We start from the raw sequence: 25714 nt of genomic DNA, 5'->3' as shown, positions 1-25714 counted from the left end.
AGTAATCAAACCATGGTAAGAAGGATTTTTAGTTAAAATAGTCATTGAGATTTAAAATCGATAAATGTGATCATTGATTTTATTTACCATTCTGGTCATTCCGTGAAAAATATCAGTTGAATAAGGAATAAAAAGAAAAAAATACACTAAATTTTTGTCAAATTATTTTGGCCTATTATTTATTAAATTGAGAGTATTTTTTCCATTTGATCATTTATTTAACAGAAAATTTTCAACAATCAACCATGTCAACAAACGCTATCAAATTTATAGTGGCGAATTCGTTACTAGCCTAGATTTTAGATTTTGAGCATTGAATTTTGAAATTAAACTCAAGGTTTATTGTATGTCGTAGCCAAATAATCAACTGTGTCAACAATCGCTATCAAAGTTGAATACAATTGAGTATAAGTGAGAATATGGTTATGCCTAAACTCATGACGTAAGGAACAATGGAATATCAACTTTGGAGTAAATGAATAGTGGAAGCTGCTATCAAAGAGAAAATGAGAAGTGGATGTCGTCACGGACTGTGCCGCCCCGCCATGAGATGAAACATTACTTCCAAAGAGTCACAAATCATTTTTCTTACACGAATCTTGTACCTCAATTGGTCAACAATTTGATACAATATTTACTAAATACAGTAGAAAACGAGTTTTGCGTTGCAAGAATCTTGTATCTCATTTGATCATGAACATTCACCATTCAAGAAAATCATTCGATGTTACACTCGAGATTCTGAGTCTGATTTCTCCTTCTCAATATTTACTTGCATGAGAAAATAATACTAAACAAGGTCTTGTTTGTAACATGTGTCCGTCTGTTTGTCTCAACGCTAAAAAACTCAGAAGAATTTGATACGTGATAAATAATTAGATGTATGGTGAGCATTAAATAAACTTTATGATGGTGAGCAAAAATCCCGAGAAACTCTCTCTCTCCCTAAAGCGTACACGTCAACAACTTCGTACGTACATTTTCTTCTACGGCTCAAGAGTTAAGGTTTTTAGGGAGAGAAAGTCAGAGAGTGGGGAGTGGGATGGTGGCGACTTTGATGATGGTTTGGAACAACAGAACAGAGAAGAAAATCGAGAGAGAGAACCCTAACTTTTCTTCAATACAAAGCCTCCCTCCCTTCACTGGATGGACCCCATCAAAAATCAATCCTAACCCCAACTGTCACGTATTCTTCTTCTACTCTCTCTCTCCTCTCTCAATCTAACCCAACGCCAACAGCAAGCAAGGATTGTAAAGTTTTTGTCTTTTTTCCCACCACCACTTCCCACTTCGCTCCCTCCACTTTTCTCAGTCTTTAATGGCTGCCCGTTTCACCATTCTCCTCAAAAAAATAGTGGGTCGGTGCTGGATTACCATTGCCACCTCCCTTTTTCGCTGTCAAAAAGATGCCCACTTTGAAAATTTTTAGAAAAAGTCTTTGTTTTCACCATTGTTTGGTTGAATTTTCTTGAACTTAATCTGGGTTTTCTCCAAAGCTTGTGATATTTTCAGAATTGCGGAAAGAAAAAGACAAAAAAAAAAAAATTTGGGTTGGATTTTGAGTACTTCAAAAGGGTCGTTTTCAATGCTGCATTGTACTGTGCTGAATTTTCATGCCGTGTGTTGCTTCAGAAGCCTTGACCTTCAAAGGGTGTTTTTTTTTAATAAAAAAAACAAAAAACACCAGACGCATGCCCGAATTTTCTGAATTGTAAATTCCATCGGGCAGAACTCATGAATTTGGGATCGAATTTCTGAAAAGGAGATTTGGGTTTATCTCAAACTTTTGTGTATCTCAAGCTTCTGATCAATTTTCCAGCATCATTGCTTAGTTTTGTTCACTGAATTTGAGGAGTGAATTTTTGACCTTTTAACACCATTTGTGATGCTCAAGTGCATAATTGTCTTTGAACAGTCTTTTCTTTGAAGTGAAGACCAAATTGCAGGAAGTTTGAGCCTTTTTTGTGGAGAATTTGAGGTGCTGGTTAAGGCTTTTATGAGTGAAAAAATAAGGCTTTAGATACCTTGCCATCCAAAGAAAGTTTAGGAATCTTGAGCCTCACTCTGTTGGAAAACTTGAGGAGTTGGAATTGGAATCTGCCTTGTTTATGCAACAGACTTTTATCCAGCTGCATTTCTCTTCTTTCGGTGTATCGAATTCGAGCCTCTGAATTTGAGGTAATTCCTTCATCCCTTAGATATGGCAAAGAAGTCACAGAAACGCTCTGTGAGGTATGAGAAAGATCAGTTAGGCTGCATGTGGGGTTTGATGAGTATCTTTGACTTCCGGCACGGCCGCCCCACCTGGAAGCTGATTTCTGATAAGAGGCATGGAAGTAAGCAAGCTGTTGGTAAGAACTCTCAACTTAGAATTCACTTTTAACTGGATATTTGCAACATGCAAGGATTTTGTGCTATTTTTTGGTATTAGTTTCTTCAGGCTGAAATGAATTCAGTGAGTAGCAGTTGTGTTTTGGGGATTTCTCTGGAAAAGTTTTACTAGTTAACATGTTTATCTAAATGGTTTTAGTAAAAGTTTTATTTGGAATCATCGGAAGGGCAATGTTTCTTGCAAGTCCTAATTCTCTTTCTGCAGCTACTGGACTTTCGAGGAACAAGTTTGAGGTTTTGAGCACTTTGGATGAAAACTTCGAAGGCACACTTGTAAGTTGCATCCATATCGAATTTATTGAATTCACTAATTGAGTGATTATATAACTCATAGAGCTGTGCTAAATGCTTCAGGATGGCGATGGGAGCTCAAAAGCAATAGTGTTAGTGGATGCTTGTAAGCCTAGTGTGAAGAAACTCATGGAAGAAGAAATGTCCAGTGAGCAGGGCATGAAGAAGGAGATAAGCAATCATGCAGTGGAAACTAAACAGTCAGAATCAAGCCAGAACAGAAAGGACCAGAAGAAAACAAAGAGGACTCGCAAGAAAAGCCGAGACATGGACACCCATATTATGAATGCTTCAGAGAACTCGGAATCTGGATGCTCTTGCAATCAGAATCCGGAGCAGAAAACTAGAAGTAATGTTGGAATGGATGAGATAATGGAAGAGGTATGTTGCCAGATCCATCAGAAATATATCAATTGCGCGAATCATGACGTGAATGGTGAAGCTCCTGTGGAACCAAGCGACAAGCATTCTGATTTTGAAGAGAAATTATGTGTGGCAATCAAGGAGTTCATGAATCATAAGTTAGCAGATGGGAAACATCTTACGGAAGATCAGAAAGTCCACCACTTCAAAGAGCTAATGGATGCGCTCGAGGTCTTAAGTTCAGATGAGGAATTGTTTCTGAAACTTTTGCAGGATCCAAACTCACTGTTGGCAAAACATGTCCAAAAGTTCCAGGATGCTCAGATAGAGAAAGATGAAGAATACGCTTCCTTTGCAGAGTCCAAGTTGTCGGAACAGAAGCTTGGTGATGTAAAACAATCTGAGGAGCTTGTCAACCGTAAACAGCGGTACTTTTTCAGGAGAAAGGTCAAGCCTCAGGAAAGAAACCCAAGTAAGGAAAATGAGGATTCTGAAGCTTCAAAGAGAATCGTCATTTTGAAGCCTGGGCATCCAGTGTTACGAAATTCTGAAACTGGAGATAGTGCATCCCCAGAATCCCATAACATTGTAAGAAATAAAGGGCCAAGTGAAAGAGTTGGTTCCCACTTTTTTCTCTCAGAAATAAAAAGGAAACTAAAGAATGCAATGGGAAAGCAACACCATGGGGCATCTACTGTTGGAAGTTCAAACAGATTGCCTTATGGGCGTCAAAATTCGGGAGGTAGTGACAAAGGAATTGGTAAGGAAAAACTTAGAAGTTCCCCTGGTAAAGAGCATTTCTACATTGAAAGAATTGCTAAACCTTCCGGTGGTATCAAGAGGGCAGAAAAGACTGGGAAAGTGAAAGAACCTGAAGTAAGTTTGAAACATGAAAATCATGGTCTTGCGGATGAAAGGCTATCTAACCTCTACATTGAGGCCAAGAAGCATCTCTGTGAGATGCTGAGTAATGGAGATGAAGGTGTAGATATATCAAGACAGCAGTTTCCTAAATCCTTGGGAAAGATTCTTTCTCTTCCTGAGTACAACGTTTCTCCTTTTGGCAGTCCTGGAAGGGACTTGGAGCATGGCTTTGTTACCGCACAGATGAGATTGTCTGCTTATGACAAACTTTTGAAGGCCAATGAGAATACATTGTCTCCTAAGCAAGAGAAAAATGCCAGCCCTCTTGGTGAGGTAGTACACAACTTAGGGAGTCTGCCGTCTAATTCTGACAATAACCCTGATGATAAAGTACAGCCTTCTAACTCAATACCAAGCATCTCAGATAATCTGATTCAAGATAATGAAGTGGAAGAAGCCCATCCTTCCGTCGTAGATAAGAAGAATTCTGAAGGTATTGATTCTCGCAGCTGTTGAATTTACAATGACAAACATTTTGATTAGCCTCTGTGCTTGCTTTTAAATTCTTTGGTATTTAGGATTTTATAAAATTTTTGTAGGTGTCGAGATTAAAAATGGAAAAGAAATCGTTGCTTGGGAAGAAGAAATCATTGCTTGGGAAGAAGAAATTGTTGCTTGGGAAGAAGAAATTGTCTTGGATGCCCTCTCTGAACTAAGTGGTTCTTCAATCGCCATAAATGACCAAAATGATGATAAAAGAATTTCGGAATGCTTACAACAGGTATTAATATCTTTCTTTTTTGTGCTTATGATTTATTTTTCCTTTAGTAAACTTGTCTGCTTATATCCATCATCTCCATCCTGATAATTATTCTTGCCCATCTTCCAGAATTCATATGACGAAAACCCGCAATCTTCTTCATTAGCATCCCCTTCCAGCTCTTTAACCACCAAGCATGTTGAGGATTTAGAAAGTGGTATAGATACACCAGAGCGGCCAAGTCCTGTTTCAGTTCTGGAGCCACTATTCACAGAGGATGATATCAGCCCCGGGAAAACCATTTCTCGGTTTGGTATGCTTCATACTAAGACAGTTGATTAACTTTGAATCCTTATATGTTTTGCATTTCTCCATTAATATTAACTTTTTTACTGATCTGCAGGAGAGCTACAACCACTAAGGATCGAATTTGAAGATTATGACCCTTCAGCTGCAGAGCAAGCTAACAATGCAAAAACCTGTACAGAAGACAAGGAACTAATGTTTGATTTTGTAAAAGCAGTCATGCAAGCCTCTGTCTTCAATTGGGATGACTTCTGTATGAAGTGGCTTTCTTCTGACCAAATTATTGAGCCATCATTGTGTGATGAGGTGGAATTTTTTCCTAACCAGCTTTGCTATGACTCGAAGCTCCTTGTTGACTGTATTAATGAAGTTCTACTGGAGGTTTGTGGGCGTTATTATGGTTGCTTCCCTCGGATATCATCTGCGAAACCTAGTATAAGACCAGTACCAGATATGAAAACTGCTATAGATGAGGTCTGGATAGAAGTTTATTGGCATCTCCGTCCTCTTCCATTGCCTCGTACTTTGGACCAGATTGTCACAAAAGACATGTCAAGACCTGGAACGTGGATGGACCTTCGGTTCGATGCTGAGACCATTGGTGTTGACATGGGTGAAGCCATTCTCCAAGAATTGATGGAAGACACCATATTAAGCTATGTAGAAGGAAGTCTCGGAAGTGAAGATGTTTCAGTTAAATCTGAATCAAATGAAACAGAGAGCATTCTCAACTTATAGAACACAGTCTGACTTCGATTTGTCTTTATCAAATGCCAAGCCACCTTCTTGCTGAGGCAGTTGGAAAGCAAGTCATATTTGTGCTTCCAGAGGGTGAGAAGCAACATTTTAGCTTTCCTGGAGTACCATGGATCCGGTATGAACTGGATTTGCAACTTTGTTAACTGAAATCATGTAGATAGTATAGAATCTGTTACATGTCAAAACTAAGGATCGGGGGCATCTGGAGCAGCAGTCAGTCACCTGAATGAAAGCCCTTGATAGCTAGGGAGCAGATATCTGGTCTGCAAATTCTCCTTGCAAGAACTCTGGCACTTCTCTGCAAGTCGATTATACAAGACAGATAAGAACAGGTACCATTTCTGAGTCGTCATCTGTGTCAACCGCCGAGGCGGTAATGTAGAGAGTTGATCTTATAAGTGTAGATTTATAGAGGGTTGGAGTGTTTAGTTGAGAGTTGTTGATTTCATTCATTGTCAATTGTGTTACCTTGTTCTTTGTATTTGGTGTTGTATTTGAAAGCGTCGGAGTACAAGAAGTTGTAGGTTGTGTAGTTCCAAAAGAAAAAAACAAGTTGTGAGTTGTGAGTTGTGAGTCTTGTGACTGACTATTACTGGTGTTGTAATTAGTAATTACAAAGAAAATAAAGGAAGATCATGCTAGGTTTTGTTATATGCGTTGAACAAGCTGGATTTTGGATTGCAGATTAATAAAAGTTGTGGAAAAATTATATTGCACGGGAAGAGGAGATTTTATCAGGCATAAAAAGTGGTTTAAGGGAGTGTGATGTCTATAAATATTAAATATGAATCATGCAACGCTGGATTCGTATTACTTTAATTATGGCAAGTATTTTTTTGTTCTCTTAATAAATGCAAATTAGGGAATTAACAAACTTCTGTTTTTAACTTTACTAACAGAGAGATAATCTACTCTAAATTCATCAAATTTTGAGGGAGGGGGATTTAAATTTGGATGTAACAAAGGAGCACACAGCTATAGCCAACTTCTCAAGTCTGAGGGAAATTAAAGGCTTATTTGGTTATCATATTTGAAATTTTTTATAATTTCTCAAAACGTAGAATTTTTCTTGAAAACAATTTTCTTTAAAACTCAAAAACTTGTTTGGTATTCGATTTAAAAAATTTTAATCTTACAATTTAAATCGAACAAAAAGATTCAAAAAGAGGGGGTCGAGAGAAAAAGAGGAGATAGAAGGAAAGAAAGTAAGAGATGATTGGAGGAAAGAGAAAGAAGTGAGATGATCGGTGGAGATAGAGAGGAAGATGAGTGAGAGAAAGAATCGAAAGAATAAAGAGAACATATTGGAGAAGAGACTAAACAGGTAAAAAAAAAAAAAAAGAGGGAGAGAGAGAGAGAGAAGAAGAGAGAGATAGATTTTGAATGAGAGGGGAGAGAAAAGAAATGAGTAAGTTTAAGTTTAAATACTCTAAAAAGTGTTTTTAGAGAATATATTATATTTTTGAGTTAGTCTGGAGTTCAGTTTTTTAAAATAGTCATATCAAACAAGTTTTTAAGGCCTAAAACTTGAAAATTATTTTTGAGTTTAAAAAGTTAAATTCAAATAGAGTGCCAAACAAGCTCTAAGACTTTGACGTCACAAAATTTCTCTCCTCAGCAAACAACAAAATTCAGAAAGAAAATTATTTATTTATTAGAAATATTCTTTGGATTCAAATAATAATAGGAGAGGAAGCTGCAAAGGTTATCGGCAAACGCACAAGCCTCTTTAATATTATCAAAGAATTATGTCTTAAGAAAATGACTGAATTAATACAACAATGTTGTGCAGTGCAGCTCATTTGCCTCCCATATCATATAATTACATAAACACAAACTAGCATTTCTCATGAAGATTGTACTTTTAACTTTATACGTAACGCGGTCAAGTCTACTCAAACGAAAATTGTGTGAGGTTTACTGAAAGAGAACAAAAGCACCAGAGATTCACTTTTGACAAGGTGAGATGGTTAATTTTCTTTTCCTACATGACAAGGTGAAATGGTTACTTCTGCCTTTTCTTCGCCCGTAACGATGGGGTTACTGGAGCTGCTGGTCTTTTCTTTGCAAAGGCACTAGTTCTGCTATCTTCATCATCATTTTCATCATCATCTTTAGCAGCTAGTGTGGACTCCTCTGCAATTTTAGCAGCATTTCTTCTTGCGGCATCCAACTTGTAATGTAATTTCCTTTCAAGAGGATCATTTGAAGGTACAAACTTGGATGGGCGGGGAGCTACAGCACCTAGTCCAAGCCTGCAAAATTCAATAAAGAGTTCTGCAGAAAGTCAATAATGTCTCAATAACAGCCAATATTGGCAACTAAAGATAATTATACTCTCTTAAACACAAAATAGATAAATAAATCAACTTGCCTAGCAGGCCGAGCCTGTATTTCAAATGGCTCATCTTCTGCAGGTTCACTCATGGTACTAAGCCATTTTTTAGCCTGCACATCAGCCAATTTTCATGCACAAAGAAAGTTAGCTTTTGAAAATCAATGAAAGGATTGACATCAATAGCATTGCAAAGAACTGTATAGTTCTTAGACTCCACGACACCCCATTCATAAGGAATTTCGACCAGATTGCTATGACATCACTGGCAAAAACAGATACTCTTAACTAAAAGATTACAGAGATACCGCATTGATGTAAATGTTGTTTATCCCCATAAACATATAAAAATCATATAATCTTCAGAGTTATCATGTACACAAAACAATCTCATTTAAAACAACCTGGGGAGGTTTCAAATTAGTTCAAACTTGAACCCCATTATTTTCTTGTCTAATAGCCTGCTGCAGATATTCACAACCCAATTACAAATGACAAATCAATCTATTAGAACAGCATTTCCCTTCTGAGCTCATTCACTACACACACGCACACACACACAAATGCAGGCGCGCGCACATACAAACGCGCGTGCCCACACACATGCACAAATGCGGGCGCAGAGACAGAAAGATACACAACTCCAAGAAAACTATCATTTCATATCATCAAATCTCAAATTCTAATGGATGTGCATTCTATGTCGGGTTCTAGTTGCTCTAGACCATATAGACCAGACATGGTAGTAGTAACCGGAAAACAGTACATTGTTCATAACACGACGGGGGAAAATCATCTCACCAGATCCAAAGCTTTATCCAATTTAACTATTTGAGGACGTTCCTTTTTCTGCGGCGTCTTTTCGGTGCTCATTGCTTCCTACACAGCCTGCAGAGAATAAAACAGTCTTAAATCATAATCAAACCCAACCAATACTATCTTATTCATTAGCGAGTAAAACCCAATTCATCAAGTAACAGCTAAATAGCCAAAAGGGTTTTGACCGAAAGCTACATTCGTTTCGGATTGAAGCGTGGAACCAACAATGTATATTGCAACCTAAAATCTGCTACTGAGCCTACAATTTCAAAGCACTTTAAAATCAAAGCTACCCGAACAGTGCTGAAATACTGGTAAACCCAAATCAAATCAGAAAATCTAACAACCGAAACACCATAACTGAAGCAGGATATAAAGCTAGGGTTTTGAACAGCGTACCGATTCCCAGAAAAGCGAGAAATTGCGACGCTTTGAATTGGGTTCTGAGCAGGAGTGCGGGCTTTTGGGTTTGGCAATGGCGCGCAAAAGGCCAAGACTTGGAGAGGGTTCGAGAGAAATAGATGGATTTTAGGAAATAGAAAGAGAGAGAGAGACTGATGCTTTGCGGATTTTTTTTTGTTGGGCATCAACTGAACAAGGATCTTCTGCTCCCCTGTCCTGTTCTCACTTTTACCCTCCAAATGGGATTTTGCCTAAAACTGCTAACCTCGATTTTTTTTTTTTTTTTTGTCAAACGATAGATTTGTTAGATAAAAAAATTGACAGGATTCGAACTCATATCGTAGCGTAGGAGCAACACTCATTTGGTAGAGAGCCACTTGTCTAAAGTCGAGTTATTTGACTAATGGCTCATCTGTATTAGCATGATATGAAATATCTAGAATGTCCTTTTATTCAAAGCACATGAGACTAAATTGATCAACATGAAGTGAAGTGACTCGATTTTGACAATTCTTATAGGCAATGTTAGATAAATCTAATTTTTGGGATAAAGACTAAAAGCCATTTCGTAGACCAAATCAATAAATAAATTTTATTATTATTATAAACGATATTCAACACCATGTTTTCATCTTGTAAACTGAAGCCAAAACGTTCATCAGTGTGGACTGCACTACATTGGCTCTCTTTAAATTCAGAGTTCCCAAAAGGGCAAATTCAAGTACTTCAAATCTTCTGCCTCTGTTTTGGGTATGTTATCTCTGTCAATTAAGGCAAACTTTTGAAAAACACAGGAATCACCTAGGTGTATAACCAAGCCAATGTCATTAGAGTGGACCAGCATGAATGTTGTTCTTAGGGCTGGTTTGGTATTGCTGTGCTTTGAAAAAAAACTGCTGTGAGAATAAGCGGCTGTGAAATAAAGCCAGTAGAGTGTTTGGTAAACTTTTTTGTGAAAGTGCTTTTGGAAAAAAAAGCAGGATGATAGTGTGTTTTTTCATTAAAGGAGCACTGTAGCTCCGTGTGCTTTGAAAAAACTGGCTTTTTTTCAAAGCAGCAAATAGCAGCTTCAACTTTTCCTTTGATTTTCAGCTTATTCTCACAGCAGCTTCCAAAATAAGCCTTTTTTTTCAGTTTACCAAACACAAAAATGACCCTCAGCTTTTTTTCACAGTGGCTTTTTTTAAAATCACCTCAATCCCAAACGGGGCCTTAGTCATTTTATTTAAGGGTGAAAAAAAAATCAAAAAAGCCGAAACCGACTAAAACAAATACTAAATTGATAATACCAAAAAATTTGATAACTGAAACCAAAAAATTTGGTACATGTATCAGTACCACACTTATAGTCAATCAAACCGAATTAAATATATATCACTTTTTCTTTCTTTGTCTTCGACGACTTCGCCCTCCTGTCTTGACTCCTCTCCAATGCTCTTTCTCTCTACCTCCTTCTCTGGCCGCACCACCAACGCAACGCCTTCTCTCTCCATCTTCTTTGATGACTCTGACGCTCTCTCTTTCACCTTCGACGACCGGAGTTAGGGGTGGGTTCATATCAAATTTTGTTTCTCTTATTTTCGATTCGGTTACCAAACGAAACTAGCCCTACTTTTTTCTTCTAGTCCGAATTTTAAGGTTAAGTTTTATCCATGGACTGTTACCACACTTCTATTGACACACCCCGATCCTGGAATCAATGCGTGTTGGCCATCACGTGAGCGTGACGTAGCCACAAGTGCGACACAGAAGCAAGAGATAAGAGAAATATGAAAGAATTTAAACCAACCACTAGCAGTAATATCCTACTAGCATAATAGAGTGAGTTATAATGTAAAACACACGAATTCAGAGCGTAGATACTAGGTGCAATCAAGTAGGACCATAATTAAAAGTACAACACCCGCATGTGAGTCCTACATGCAGAACATCTGTCAGAACGCCGAAAAGGACCTCGTGAGCCACCAACTGCTAACTAGAACCTGGAGGGGTGCAAAACAAAGTTGAGTGGGTCAGTAAAACCAAATATTTTCCAAAACATTTCATTTAAAACATTTCTAACCCCTCACTGTAAAATCTGTATACTTTCCCAGAAAATAACATAATAGTATATACCTTCAAATATCTCAAATCATCAATCTTTATCAAAACCAGAAAGTATGCCATGTCATAATGTTAAAAACAGAATATGGATGCATCAATATAACAGGTGATATAATGAAATAACCGGATACCCTATAATGGTCCTGTACGGCTAATTCTAGCTCAATATTCCCCCCAGCCAGAGTCACCCCAGTGACCTATACGGCCCTACTCTGCACGTCACTCGGAACTACGTAAGGTAGTATGTACGATGGAAAGGTGTAAGAATACGCTCTAGTGCTTCTCTCATCAATCATCGGTGCGCATAAACTAAGGCCACCCACTAGTCGGAATCACCTATAGTGATCTATACGACTAGCATGTCGGAACCCTCACATGGTCTGTACGACATTCACCTACTTGGATCCAAGACGAGCGTGCGGTGCGATGAATAATATAAGCACTAACACCAAGGGTGTAGGTTATGAGCTTTCAATGCAATTCACATAAAATAAATCGTATGAATAACGTAAAACTTACCTTTGCGTCCACAGCGTCAATTCATATATATATGCATCAATTATCAATTCAAATATCTCAAATCATATGCATGCATGACATTTTAAAACATATTTTCATATAAATTCATTTTCTGGGAAAAACAATAGTATATAGGTAATACGAAAACAAAACTGCCCACTCACTGGTAAGTCGATGGGTCGTAACTCCCGTGACGTCCCTCGATGCACTCGTCCTCGGGATAGGTGTCACCTATATGCGAAACAACTAGAGAACCGTTAATTAAAACACATAACCAATAATTCGAAATAACTTCTCATACGGTGCTCAATTTGGGTATATGAATATACCACATCGACCTACTCGATGTCACGGACGTCGAGAAATTTTTTAAATAATTTTTTGACGTGGCACGCGCCCCCACACGCCAGGGCAGGCATGGGTACATGCGTGCCCACACGCGTCTTCTTCCTCGCGAGCTCGCCGGACTGAGTTTTTCGGTGGCCGGAAAACTGGGCAAATTTCAAATGCCTTGTTCTCCTTCGTTTCTCAACCGTTTTCTTCGAATTTTATATCAAAATGAAGCCCCAAACATGTAGTTTCACACTAGACTACTTTAAGGCTCTAAAAATCACGAAATCTCACCGTAGAAATTCCAAGAAAACCGGCCAAAGTCGAACCCAGTGATCCCGACGTCCAAAACCTTCAAACGAAGCACTCCGAGCTTCCTTGGGACCTCACTAAGTTCACTACAAGCTTAGAATTCCCTGAAAATCGACATATTACGATTGCATGAATAGTGACATAAAATGAGGGTTCGGGTTTCACATGATTTCGAAGGTTTCACTACCTAAAATCAACACCAATCGACTCAGGAGGTTAAAAGGATGAGGAATCATACCTTTTTGGCGTCGATCCGCAACGTTTTGGAGGGTTGGGGCTTCGTCCGTACGATTTCGAGAGTGAGAGAGAGACTGAACGGAGAAGAGAGAGAGAAAGCACGGGGGAAGGGAGAGAGAGAGGGAGTTTGACAGGTTGTGTGGTCCAAAGCAACCCTAGCCACACAAACATACATACCAATTAATCTAACTTAAAACAATTTTTCCAAAAGTTTATGAAATGTGTGTATTTAATCCAAAATATATCACACACACACATACCTTAACACCCGTCAAGGGTGATTCCGTCATTTCACGTCCCCGATATAAGAAATCCCGGGACGGGCTGTGACATCTATAGAACAATAACCATGAAACGAGCCATTAATCACTAAACAAAGAAGAGTGGAAACACATGTTGGTGGTCAATCTTCATTGCTCTCTAGTGGTGTGAGACTAAAGTGTCGTTTGATAACTATTTCATTTTTTTTTTAATATGAAAACTCATTTAGAAACTATTTTCATTTTTTTTTAAATATGAAAACTATTTTCAGTTTTGATTTAAAAAAATATGAAAATTAAAAACAATAAACTGAAAGTTACATGACCGTTTGATTTGTTTTCCATCTTCACTTTTTTTTTTGGAAACTTAACATTGTTTGACTAGGTGTTTAATAAATGTGTACTTGTCCGGGGTGGCAAATACTGAACATGTGAATATGGTACATAATAAGATTTGAAGGGCTACTTAGTGTTATTTCTCCTCATTTGTAAGTGAGAGATTTTAGTTCAAATCTCGTGGATGGTGAATTTGATATTAAATTAAATTGTTCATTGTGTAGCTTAATCGAATTCTCTCATTCCTTTAGTGTAAAATATATCGTAATAAAAAAAAGATTTGAAGGCTTTAAAACAAAAACAACTAGATTTGTCACTTGGAATGGAGGTGAGCTCAACCTTTTTTAACTGACTTCTTGTGGATGTGGTTCAAAATGGAAAGGGATCCTCTTCGGATCCATTTGGTTTGGGATTCAGGTCGTTGAATTTTGATCGAATGACTATAATTATTATCATTTTAAAAGAGCCCCATGTTTGTAGCCGTTATATTAAATTTCAACCGTCTGAATCCCAAACTAGATGAATTAGGTGGAAATTGATCATTCCGTTCAAATTAGATTGTATACGTGGATGTCATACCAAGTGCTACGTGAATAGCAAATAATAAATGGATGAAATTTTATATTTATATAATAATTTGCATAAACTAAATTTCATCCTCACAGGCCTTTTATCTTTTAAAAAGAGTCACCTATAAGAAAACTAAACCACGTCACATACATTGAGCAACTTTGTTAGCATGTCAATGAATATGCGCAAGACCTTCTCCAGCGACCAATTTAAATGAGATTAAATTTTGTAAATAAAATAACATGAAAGTTAATAATTGAATTATTATTTAAGTATTAATAACATATTTATTTTTTATTGATAACAAATCATTTAGCTTTCAAATTTAATTTACAAATTTAGTCTTCCAGTACCCCCAGTCTAAATATCAACTTTGCATCCTCTTTAACAAGACCAATAAAGGGCATATCCGAATTCAAAGACAATTATGAAATGATATTTTGTACTTAAAATATAAAACCTCCGTTTTGTGTTCTGGCACTCTCTTTCACATTTATAGAGTTGGTGGCACTTTATCACTCGTAATGGGAGCTTTTCTGAGCTATATTTCAAATAGAAAATTTCATTTTAATACTTGGCAAAAATGATTTTTAGATTAAAACTATGAGTAAGATCAAAATCTAATTTTAATCCCTTAATACATTAATAATCTCATTTATTAATTATATTTTTTATTTATTAATTATTTCTCTTTTGTTTTTTCTAATTTTTAATGTATTAATTTTATTTCACTATAATTTTCATTTTCATTTCACTATAATTATTAATGTATTAAGGGATTAAAATCTAATTTTAATCCCTTAATACATTAATAATCTCATTTATTAATTATATTTTTTATTTATTAATTATTTCTCTTTTGTTTTTTCTAATTTTTAATGTATTAATTTTATTTCACTATAATTTTCATTTTCATTTCACTATAATTTTTAATGTATTAAGGGATTAAAATCTAATTTTAATCCCTTAATACATTAATACATTAATAATCTCATTTATTAATTATATTTTTTATTTATTAATTATTTCTCTTTTGTTTTTTCTAATTTTTAATGTATTAATTTTATTTCACTATAATTTTCATTTTCATTTCACTATAATTTTTAATGTATTAAGGGATTAAAATCTAATTTTAATCCCTTAATACATTAATAATCTCATTTATTAATTATATTTTTTATTTATTAATTATTTCTCTTTTGTTTTTTCTAATTTTTAATGTATTAATTTTATTTCACTATAATTTTCATTTTCATTTCATTTATCGTAATATATTTTGTTGTAAACATTTAGATAAATTAATTTTTGGTATACAATACATTTTCAATGTACTTTGTCCTTCATTTAGGTACATTAAATTTATTATAATACATTTTGATGCATACATTTAGGTACACACATTTCGGTAAATGCATTTATTGTGACGACCCATCTTGAATTATAATGTACTTTATCCCTTATAGCATGGAAATGTCGATTTTACCCTTGAGCGTTGGGTTATGAATGTATAAATGGACTAAGGAAATGGAACAATTATCTCATTTCCGACTTCTTTGGACCTAATTGAAATTTGGGGTTGTTTTGGATGATTTTTAGCCTATAATTGGTGGCCCAATTAGAGATTAAGAATTGTATATGGGTGCCCAATCCAGATCAAGACACACACATACCTTCACACGTGTTCACCTTCCCGTACTCTCTCTCTCGTTCTCGAACACACTCTCTCTCGTTCTCGAACACTATCTCTTTCCGTATACCTAAGACCAGCCACAAATCCCTTCAAATCGTCGCAAATCGAGCTAGTGGACTTTACTTCCGGGTTCCTTGCAAGCTCAGGAGTCAAACTATACCCTTAATTTAGAGGAAATATCTTGGGAACTCGAGAACCAATGAGCTCCAATGAGGTGCCATGTTGCTCCGTCATGATCGTGGGTGTTTCTCAGAGTTTTAAAGTTCTAGAGGGTCTTAAAACAACTTTAATGAAGTTGTTAGAGAAGTTTTGGAAGGTTTTGGACGTTGGGACACTCGAGTTCGTCGAGTTGTAGACTTAGCCGGTTTTTCAAGAAATTTTCCGGCCAGTTCCCATTGGGTTTAGGATGTAAAAGTGGTAAGACTTTGTTCTGCTTGTCCGGAGCTTCATTTTGGTACAAATTTCATGGAAATTGGTTTAGAAATGAGTGAGATATTAAGATTTAAAGTTTTTCCAGAAACCAGCAAGTGCAGCGGTGGTCGGCGCATGACTCTGGCGAACTAACAAGGGAGAGAGAATATTCAGTCAATTTTGACGGAATATGCTACCGGCGTCAGGTAAAATAAACGGAATATGTTGTTATTTAATGGAATATTCTCTAACGCCGTTACGAAATCCATCAGTGTGCCAGGCACGTGCTTGCACGTGTGGCCGTGCCTTGGCTGGCGCGTGAGGGAACGTGGGAACTTAGAAAATTTTTCTAAAAATATGGGGATGTTCATGGGGTTGAGTAAGCCACAATGATATATTCAAATACCCCAATTAAGCAACGTATGTAAAGTTATTTTCTAGTTTTGGTTATGTGCTTAAAATAACGTTAAAATAATTGTTTAACATATAGGTGAGACATTTCTAGAGGACAAGCGCAATCAAACGAGACTCGGGGGCTACGACCCTTCCATATATCAGTGAGTGGACTTTTGTTTTTCAATATATATATATGCTTAGTATTTTTCCTATAAAACTTATTTAAATGGTTTTATGTTTTGAATGCCATGCCAAATGTTTTATACTTAGAATATGCATTTAGTAGTTGCATATATTATTGTTGGTGTTGCAAACACTCGGGTAAGTTCTAGGTGAGTTTATATATTGTGGATGTGAGTTGCATGGTTATGATTACATTTGATGCATTTAGAGCTCATAAACCTGCACCCCGATGTTAGTGCTCCCGCCCGTGGCCAGGGCACAATCCTTCACGTGATGTTCACCTCCCACACCGCACGCTCACCTTGGATCCAAGTTAGGTGCACAGTCCTGTCATACAGACCACTATAGGTGGTTTCGGCTCGTAGGTGACCTGTGATTATTCGCACAATCTTCACGTGATCGTAGCACTTGAGCGCATTTATTTACACCCAGTCTTGTCGTATAGACCACTCTAGGTGGTTCCGACTCGCGTGCATGCATATTTAATGAGTTATAGGTTCAGCCGTACAGGTCACAATAGGTGGAACCGGCTGACATATTACTTTCATTGATTTACTTCACTTGGTTTACTTATTTCATTATGTTGAGATATTTGGCATGACATACATGTGGATTTGGCTGTTTCAAGTATGGTTTCGATATAGATATGTATTCTATTTTCTGGAAAATTATACGGGTTTTATAGCGAGGGGTTATTACTTTTAATAAGTGAAATGGTTCTGAAAAGCTTTGTTTTTACCCACTCACACCTTCTGTTTTGCACCCCTCTAGGTTCTAGGTAGGTGTGCTTGTTGGTGGCTTGCAAGGAGTTGACGGCGGTTATGGCAGACTGTAATTAATGTAGGACCATCTTTCTGGTATTGTATAATTAGTATTTGTCATGCTGGACTGCACTTAGGTTACATATGTTACGGTTGTGTGTAATTATATTTAAATCTCGTCTCTAGCACCTATATTTTTGTCTAGTGTAAATTAGTTAAATTGGTTTTTTTATTCATATTTTTATATCCTTATCACTTTCGCACTGCGCACATGGCTACGTCACCCTCGCGTGACGGCCATCACACCTTGATTTAGGTCGGGGTGTGTCATTTTGATACAAACATTTAGGTACATTAATTCAATATAATATATTTTGGTACATACATTTCGGTATACACATTTAGATACATTAATTTAATATAATACATTTCGGTACACACATTTAGCTACATTAATTTAATATAATCCATTTCGGTGCATATATTTCAGTACATACATTTCGGTACTAACATGTAAATACATTAGTTCAATATAATACATTTCGGTACTAACATTTAGGTGCATTAATTGAGTCTTTCAAGTTTGAAGAATGTTAAATAAAATTAATAAATTAAAAAACTCTTTTTTGGTCAAAAAATAAATTAAAATTGTATGTTCATAAATTTAAATATTTAATGAGAGACATTAAATCAAATGCACATTAATTCTTTTGAATTAAGGACACATAAAGGGATTATTATCAATATGTAATACAATACCAGATTTATTTTTGTTGATGCACAAAATCGGAGGGGTTTTGGAATAACGTAAATCTGACCGTGAATCTACAAGAAAGTAAAGAACACAAGATGTATCGTAGTTCACCTCATTGTTTGGGCCACGTTCACACTGATGTTGATTGTATTTCTCTGTATGAATGTATGGATTACAAGCATGAGGGGAAGTCCCCCAGAGAAAGAGAGGGTTTGAGAGAGCTTCTATGTGAGGATAAGAGCTCTGAATATTAGAGCCTCTGTTTGGGGATGTGAGGCTTTTGGATTGTGAGGGTGAGGAGTCCCTTTTATAGACTAAGGGCTCATCACTTATTACATATTTGCCCCTTCATTTATTACATAATTGCATTTGAGTCCCCTGAGTATTTATACGAGGTCTAAATATGGAGGCCCTAAGTATGGTAAAAACAGTAGTCCTCAAAGTCTTCAGTCAAGATAGTCATTTGGTTGGAGACTTGAAATTCAGTCCATGTGTGGGCTGAAGTAACTAGATGTTGTCTAGAACTGATATTCGATATGAGGTGGTGCCTAATCTGAAATGATGCTCAACCAGAAGTAGCACATGTTGCGAGGCTGCTATGCTTGTGGCTTATGTTGCCTTGGTTGGCTCGGTTTGTGGCATTGAAGGTGAGGGAGTCCCTTTTATAGAATAAGGGATGGCTCCTCAATACAAAAATGATGGGCTAGAGTTGGTGCTCGCGGCGAGGCGGTTGCTCAACAGGTGGCGATGCTCTCTAATGATGGTGAGAGAGTCTTTTTTATAGAATAAAGGCTCGTTCCTCAATACATAAGTGATGGGTTAGGAGTGATGATCGCGGCGAGGCGGTAGCTCAGCAGGCGGCGATGCTCTCTAATGATGGTGAGGGAGTCCCTTTTATAGAATAAGGGCTCGTTCCTCAATACATAAGTGATAGGTTAGGAATGATGTTTACGGCGAAGCGGTTGCTCAGCAGGCGGTGTTGCTCTCTAATGATGGTGATGGAGTCCCTTTTATAGAATAAGGGCTTGCTCCTCAATACACAGGTGATGGGTTAGGAGTGATGCTCGCGGCGAGACGGTTGCTCAGCAGGCGGTGATACTCTCTAATGATGGTGAGGGAGTCCTTTTTATAGAATAAGGGCTCGCTCATCAATACATAAATAATGGGTTAAGTCCCCCAAGTATTTTTCATGTGGCCCAGTTGCGGAAGCCCAATATATGATACATAGTATAGTCCCCCAAGTCTTCAGTCAATAAAGTATGTTGGCTGGAGACTTCAAATTGAATCCATGTATGGGCTGAAATTGCGGTTGTTCGGAGGCGGTATTTGTATACCCTGCACTGAAGCTTTGTAGGTGAAGCTTTGCAAGTGAAGTTTTGAAGCTGGAGCTTTTGTAAATGAAGCTTTTGAAGCTAGAGCTTTCGAAGCTGGAACTCTGTAAATGAAGCTTTCGAAGCTGATAGACATGAGTGATACTCATGAATGTTTATGTTGATTGACATGAGTGATGCTCATGGATGTTGACATGAGTGATGCTTATGAATGTTGACATGAATGATGGTCATGAATGTTTATGTATGATTGACATGAGTGATGCTCATGAATGTTTATGTATGACTGACATGAGTGATACTCATGTATAATTTTGGAGTACTGGACGTACTTTTGATCACCTAGTGGGTGATAATAGCGGCATGCTGCCGAATAATTTTGAAGTACTGGACGTACTTTTGATCATCTGGTTGGTGATAATCGCGGCAGGTTGCTGAATAATTTTGGAGTACTGGACATACTTTTGATCACCTGGATGGTGATAATAGCGGCAGACTGCTAAATAATTTTGGAATACTGAACGTACTTTTAATCACTTGGATTTTGGAGTACTGGACGTACTTTTGATTATCTGGTTGGTGATAATCGCAGCAAGCTGCCGAATAATTTTAGAGTACTGGACGTACTTTTGATTATCTGGTTAGTGATAATCGCTGCAGGCTGCCGAATAATTTTGGAGTACTGAACATACTTTTGATCATCTGGATGGTGATAATAGTGGCAGACTGCGAAATAATTTTGGAGTAATGAACGTACTTTTAATCACCTGGATGGTGATAATAGCGGCAGGCTGCCGAATAAATTTTGGAGTACTGGACGTACTTTTGATCACCTGGATGGTGATAATAACAGCAAGCAGCCGAATAATTTTGGTTTTTTTTTTTTGGCATGCTGCCTTCTTTCTTTATTTATGATTACACTTTAGTGGGTTTATACAGATGTCTGCAAAAGATAAGAAAAGTAAATCACATCATTCAAAAAAGCTGTTGCAGAAGGTGGGTATGGCAGATGGTTGAATAGTGAGATAACATCTGCACAATTGAAGGGAATTTGAGCTTTTGCTTTTGCTTTTACTTTCTCTTTTCCACCGCACCTCTCTATGTCTCTCCACTTCCAGACATACTCACATGCAGACTTGCTTTTGCTTTTTCTTTTCACTTTTGTGGGAGTGGTTGAGCTGTCTGAAGGCCTTTCTTTTTCTTTTGTTGGACAAGTGCAACAACCTGAAGAATAAATGCATGATTGAGAATGGGATCTGGCTTCCATTGGTCATGGGATAAGATTAACACGTCGATGTCAGTGGACAGCTGTTATAAAGACATGAGCAGCTGCAGCAGTGTGGACGTACATAAATCTGATGCACTGGCTGCCATTGTAGCTGATGCTTCGCTTCGGTGATCATGAGGCTTGTGCTTGGCTTTAACAGTCTCAGTATGCGAAAGTGTAACCAATGGCGGAATCCTTCATTCCCTCACAAGCAACCTTATGTTCCTCACACTTTCAGTGCATAACTGCAACAGTGTCAACACCGCAAACTCTTTTCCCTTCACCGACCCATCTTCAATCGCCTCCACAATCATCTCTCTTTCCTTCGACATCGGCAATCGCATCCCCGACATCATCTCCGATCAAGCCCCCCTCACTAGTTGGTTCTGAAACGGCGCCGTCATATGTTTTCACCGTTTAAAGCAAAACCCATGTGTGATTTTAAGTACCTATTGGAGACCAAGTCCTAGAGTTGAGTTGTGGAACATGGGTATGGAGAGTACGGGACTAAACAATCGAGATTGAATCCTAGCTTCAGCATCCCAATAATTCCAAAGAGGAAGAGGAAGAAAACCCAGAACCTTGGGGTCCTGTAGTTGCTGAGCCAGCTCAAGCAACTGCTGCTTTTGCTCCCTGAAGATTTCTTGGGATAAACAAGGAGTGATTGCAGAGAAGAGGAAGACAGAGAGTTGATAATCTGAGAATGGACTGAAATGTAAGAAAGCTTCTTGGTGGTGTTGTTGTTCTTCGACTTCGCCATTGATAGGCTGAGAAACTCTGTAAAACTCTGTCTCTTCTTCTTATTTGAAGAAAGAAAAGAAAAAAGTTGAGATTTTTCTATGGGTTTATTTATCTATGAGATTCCTTCACTCGCATTGACCACTCGGAGGCAGAGGGAGAAAAAGAGAGCTGATGAGTGTTTGAGATTTGGATCTTTTTTGTTTCTAGGTTTTTTTAGGAAAGCTTTGGGTTCTTGGGTTTTTGCAGATTCATGGTGGAGGTGAAAAATGAAAAAGATCGGCATAACTTTTTGTGTTGTTTCCCACAGACAGCGTCAAATGTTGATGCATAGAGCCGGAGGGGTATTGGAACAACGTAAATCCGATCGTGAATCTACAAGAAAGTAAAGAACACAAGATGTATTGTGGTTCACCCCAATGTTTGGGTTACGTCCACATTGATGTTAATTGTATTTCTATGTATGAATGTATAGATTACAAGCGTGAGGGGGAGTCCCCCCAGAGAAAGAGAGGGTTTGAGAAAGCTTCTCTGTGAGGATGAGAGCTCTGAATATGAGAGCCTTTGTTTGGGAATGTGAGGCTTTTGGATTGTGAGAATGAGGAGTCCCTTTTATAGACTAAGGGCTCCTCACTTATTACATATTTGCCCCTTAATTTATTACATAATTACATTTGAGTCTCTCGAGTCTTTATACGAGGTCTAAATACAGAGGCTCTAAGTATGGTACAAACAATTTTAAATTTCAATCTTATTAAAGAATTAAAGTTAAAAACCCTCTATTTCAAATCTATGCTCTCTTACCTCTTGTTTTCAGTTAGTTTCCCGTCTTTTTACTTCTTGCCATTATATCTCAACCACCACTCTCTGCTTCTTAGATTAATCAAGAATCTTCCTCGATTGTGCTTTTGGGTGCCGAGTTGCTTTTAAAGTCGAAGTTGCATTATTTGGCTGGAATATAAGATCACTTTTACGCGGGTGGCTGGTTTACCCTCATTTTTCGTTTGAGCCTTTGGCTCTTCCATTTACAAGTTTTTCCTGTGGTGGTTTTAGATTTCAGTCGAATGGTGGTGCGGCTGCTGTGTTCCTTGCCAGATTTAAGGTTTTCTATTTTGTGTTGTTGTGGGCTATGTCTGAGCTTTTTTTTTTCCCTGGGGTTTTGCTTGACTTATAATGAATTAGACCTAGCATTTTACACCCGACCCGTTAATATTAGTATTTGGATGGATGCTTAACGGGTTGAGTTGCTAACAGGTGAACCCGTTAAATAACAGATCACTTTGGGTCAACCTGCTAGATCCGTTAGCACCCGTTAGTTGAGGATGTTTGAGTAATTTCACTAAAGATTTAGATTAGTCTAAAGTGCTCTAATAATTGTTTTCTTAAGTATCACACTCTGAGTTTAAAAGATTCAAACAGAGAATAAAGAAAGATATCTCATAAGATCAATGAGATCAATGAAGCCTACACAATTTTACCCTCTAAATCTTATCATAAAATCATTTGCAGCCTACCATATTAATGCAAAAAGCAGTAGAAGAATCAACATCTAAGTTTCTAATGTAAAATAATTCACAACATTATTCCAGATGGACATCATAGCAGGTGAACTAGACACGCCATCCTATTGAGTTGTAAAGGTCCACTTGGCAGTGAAATTTGTAGTTACTAAGTGTAAGTGTATTGGAATGTAGAAGAACAAAAAAAAAAACGTTAACAGGTGAAACGGGTGATCTATTAGCTTAACGGGTTGGGTTCGGATGACCCGTTAGCTTAATGGGTCGGATTGAACCTAACTCAAACCCGATAAACTCGATTCGTTTACAGGTTTATAAGGAATGTATTGTTGACAAAGACAACAACAATTAGTAATGTACAATTCAGACGCCAAGGTGACATAGTTAAAACGAGTACCATCAATGTAAACAAACTTCACAAACTCTCACAAAAAGACAATAAAATTGTGCATTGAAAACATATTCATTTTTTGCAACTTATACATAGGTCTAACTAAAAACCTTAAAAAAAAAAGAACTTTAACGAAAAGCTCCCGGTACTGTTCACTTTAACGAAAAACTACATTTTTACACTAAAAAGTCAATCATAGTACTATTTACTTTACCCTTTCTCTTAAAAAAAATTACTACTATGTGGGACCGGTGCATCTTATCTTGCTCAGATGTGTCAAAACTATAACACCCATACAAATTAAGGTGGTCTACATATAAATTGGTTTACTAATCAATTTTAATTTATTTTTAATTTATATGTAGACCGCCTTAATTTGTAAGTGTTGGTGTAGATTGGACACATCCAAGTAGGATAAGGTGCACCGGTCCCATATAGTCGTGAGTTTTTTTTTAAAGGTTTTTAGTTAAAAAAACCAACCAGCAATTAGTAGATTATATAATTTTTGAATTACTACATAATGATCATAAATGATCTATTTGAGATATTATTGTGTGAAACTAGAACAATGTCACATAATATAACTAATTTATCTATGTTATAACATATAATTATATTATTAATACGATCTCCAAACATAAAATCGTCATCTACACATACTATACCATGTGACTGTGGCTAAGGGCATGCTGAAATTTCTCATAACCTCTCCACGCCCAAAAATGATTGATAACCGTGACTTGTCATCAGTTGTCCTCCTTTCAAAAAAAAAAAAAAACTATATCATGTAACTACGTTCTAGTAATAGACAACAGTTTTTATTAGTTAAATATGTGAGATTCTTTGAGAATACGCACAAACGATTATCGATGGAACTCATAAATGAACACCAAGAAATCACATCATTATTAAACTTGTCGTCTAGTTTGCATTTCAACTCTTTTTATCTTCAGCAATATGATGGTCCAAGGACTTCACAACTTATGCCGGTAAAAGTTTTTCTCACCCCATTCTCTTTAATTTCAGTAATTTTTAAGATAAGAAAATAAAACAAGTCTACCGTCATCACATTTTCATGACCCAATAATACAATACCAACGCATAATTTTATCTTAATGTGACTTTTTAAAATAAGATGTCTCATAACGATGAACTTGTTATACGTAAGTTGCTATCTAAATTTAATATTTTCTAGATAAGATACTTTGGAAAGAAAAGCAGTGCCTTGGAGGAAAAGGTATTTGGTTGCTTAACGGAACCACTGGCCTTAACCTATCAAGGTCCAAAGCAAAATACTCGACGTTGGACATCTTTACGCCAATTAATAGGTCGGTCCTATGCATTCAAGCAGAAAATCCAATGCCTTCGTCTTGAAGGGTAGGTTAGAATATGCGAAATTACCAAATTGTACAAATCAAACAATAGCAACAATATTTGCTATTTTAGGAACTACTTTGAATCTTTGACAACGGCTTTAATTACAGTTTGGACAGTTAATTTAGTTTTAGGGAGTTCGAGAAATTCTTCCGTACAAATGTAGTTTTAAATTGATCTTCTATATACAACGTTATTTTTATATTCACTTATCTCGTGTTGGTTTTGATAATTTGATCAATTATTATTCATATTTATACTCTCACGTATTGATCTTGATTCCCTGATCAATTATTATGATAAATACGTCAATTTGTGTGTTAGACAATCAATGCGTGCTGATCTTGATTACCCAATTAATTATTATGAGAAACACGTCAACTTGTGAGTTAGACAATTAGTGCATAACGCTCCAACCAGTATATATACATGGGTGTTGTAGGTTTATTTGCATGCATGCAGAATTTTGCATTTTTGCACTTTGAAAGTAAACTCTCTCATGTAGAGAATGGAAGCCTAAAAGTTTAGTGCTATTAGTGGAAGTACGTTAGAGAAAATGCCTTTAACCAAATGCATACACATCCAAGAATGGGACATATTTCACTGCCCTCCATTTAGGATGGTGTCCAAACATTGCCCTAGGGACTCGGGAGGATAACTAAATCCAAAATAGTATGTACTTTCCATACTTTGCCCTTGAAAAGTTACCAAAGTTGTTGGTGGAACCATCTTAGTAGCAAATTGCAGAAGCTAACCGTTCAATTAATTTGTCATGCAAATTTCTACAATGTTAGATGTAAATAAATTGGTTTATAAGTCTGCAACAACTCATTTGTCGAATCAACTAACTTAGAGCATCTCTAAAGGAGATGTCAAATTTTAAACATCAAAATGATATGATAGTTGATAGCTTATGTGGCAATTTGACATTTTATACAATATTT

General features: G+C 36.9%; 2 protein-coding genes across 3 annotated transcripts; one reads left to right on the top strand and one right to left on the bottom strand.

Moving 5' to 3' along the window:
• Positions 1-1032: 1032 nt before the first annotated feature.
• On the top strand, positions 1033-6385 carry LOC114821952 (uncharacterized). Its single transcript, XM_070823831.1, has 6 exons — positions 1033-2351; positions 2597-2664; positions 2746-4402; positions 4509-4690; positions 4799-4982; positions 5073-6385. The coding sequence occupies exons 1-6, from the start codon at positions 2201-2203 to the stop codon at positions 5711-5713; spliced, it is 2883 nt and encodes a 960-aa protein (XP_070679932.1). The 5' UTR covers positions 1033-2200; the 3' UTR covers positions 5714-6385.
• Positions 6386-7439: 1054 nt separating this feature from the next.
• LOC114821926 (uncharacterized) lies at positions 7440-9709 on the bottom strand. 2 transcript variants are annotated; one of them, XM_029095407.2, is made up of 4 exons: positions 9288-9709; positions 8871-8957; positions 8109-8182; positions 7440-7989 (listed from the first exon to the last, which is right to left on the bottom strand). In XM_029095407.2, the coding sequence occupies exons 2-4, from the start codon at positions 8940-8942 to the stop codon at positions 7740-7742; spliced, it is 396 nt and encodes a 131-aa protein (XP_028951240.1). In that variant the 5' UTR covers positions 8943-8957; positions 9288-9709; the 3' UTR covers positions 7440-7739. The 2 variants fall into 2 exon arrangements, with proteins under 2 accessions (XP_028951240.1, XP_028951279.1); XM_029095446.2 differs by lacking the exon at positions 9288-9709 and adding an exon at positions 9084-9200.
• Positions 9710-25714: the final 16005 nt, after the last annotated feature.

This window comes from Malus domestica, chromosome 01, assembly GCF_042453785.1.
Source record: "Malus domestica chromosome 01, GDT2T_hap1".
NCBI classification, from domain to species: Eukaryota; Viridiplantae; Streptophyta; class Magnoliopsida; order Rosales; family Rosaceae; genus Malus; species Malus domestica.
Note: the sequence above shows the minus strand (reverse complement) of the source record. Positions and strands in the feature narration are given on the sequence as shown.

Excerpts from the sequence above, each read along its gene's own strand:
- LOC114821952 (XM_070823831.1), top strand. The coding sequence starts at position 2,201 with ATGGCAAAGAAGTCACAGAAACGCTCTGTGAGGTATGAGAAAGATCAG. Across the intron at positions 2,665-2,745 it reads AAAACTTCGAAGGCACACTT|GATGGCGATGGGAGCTCAAA; the intron begins GTAAGTTGCATC and ends TAAATGCTTCAG. Across the intron at positions 4,403-4,508 it reads AGATAAGAAGAATTCTGAAG|GTGTCGAGATTAAAAATGGA; the intron begins GTATTGATTCTC and ends AAATTTTTGTAG.
- LOC114821926 (XM_029095407.2), bottom strand. The coding sequence starts at position 8,942 with ATGAGCACCGAAAAGACGCCGCAGAAAAAGGAACGTCCTCAAATAGTT. Across the intron at positions 8,183-8,870 it reads TGGATAAAGCTTTGGATCTG|GCTAAAAAATGGCTTAGTAC; the intron begins GTGAGATGATTT and ends GCTGATGTGCAG. Across the intron at positions 7,990-8,108 it reads ATACAGGCTCGGCCTGCTAG|GCTTGGACTAGGTGCTGTAG; the intron begins GCAAGTTGATTT and ends TGAATTTTGCAG.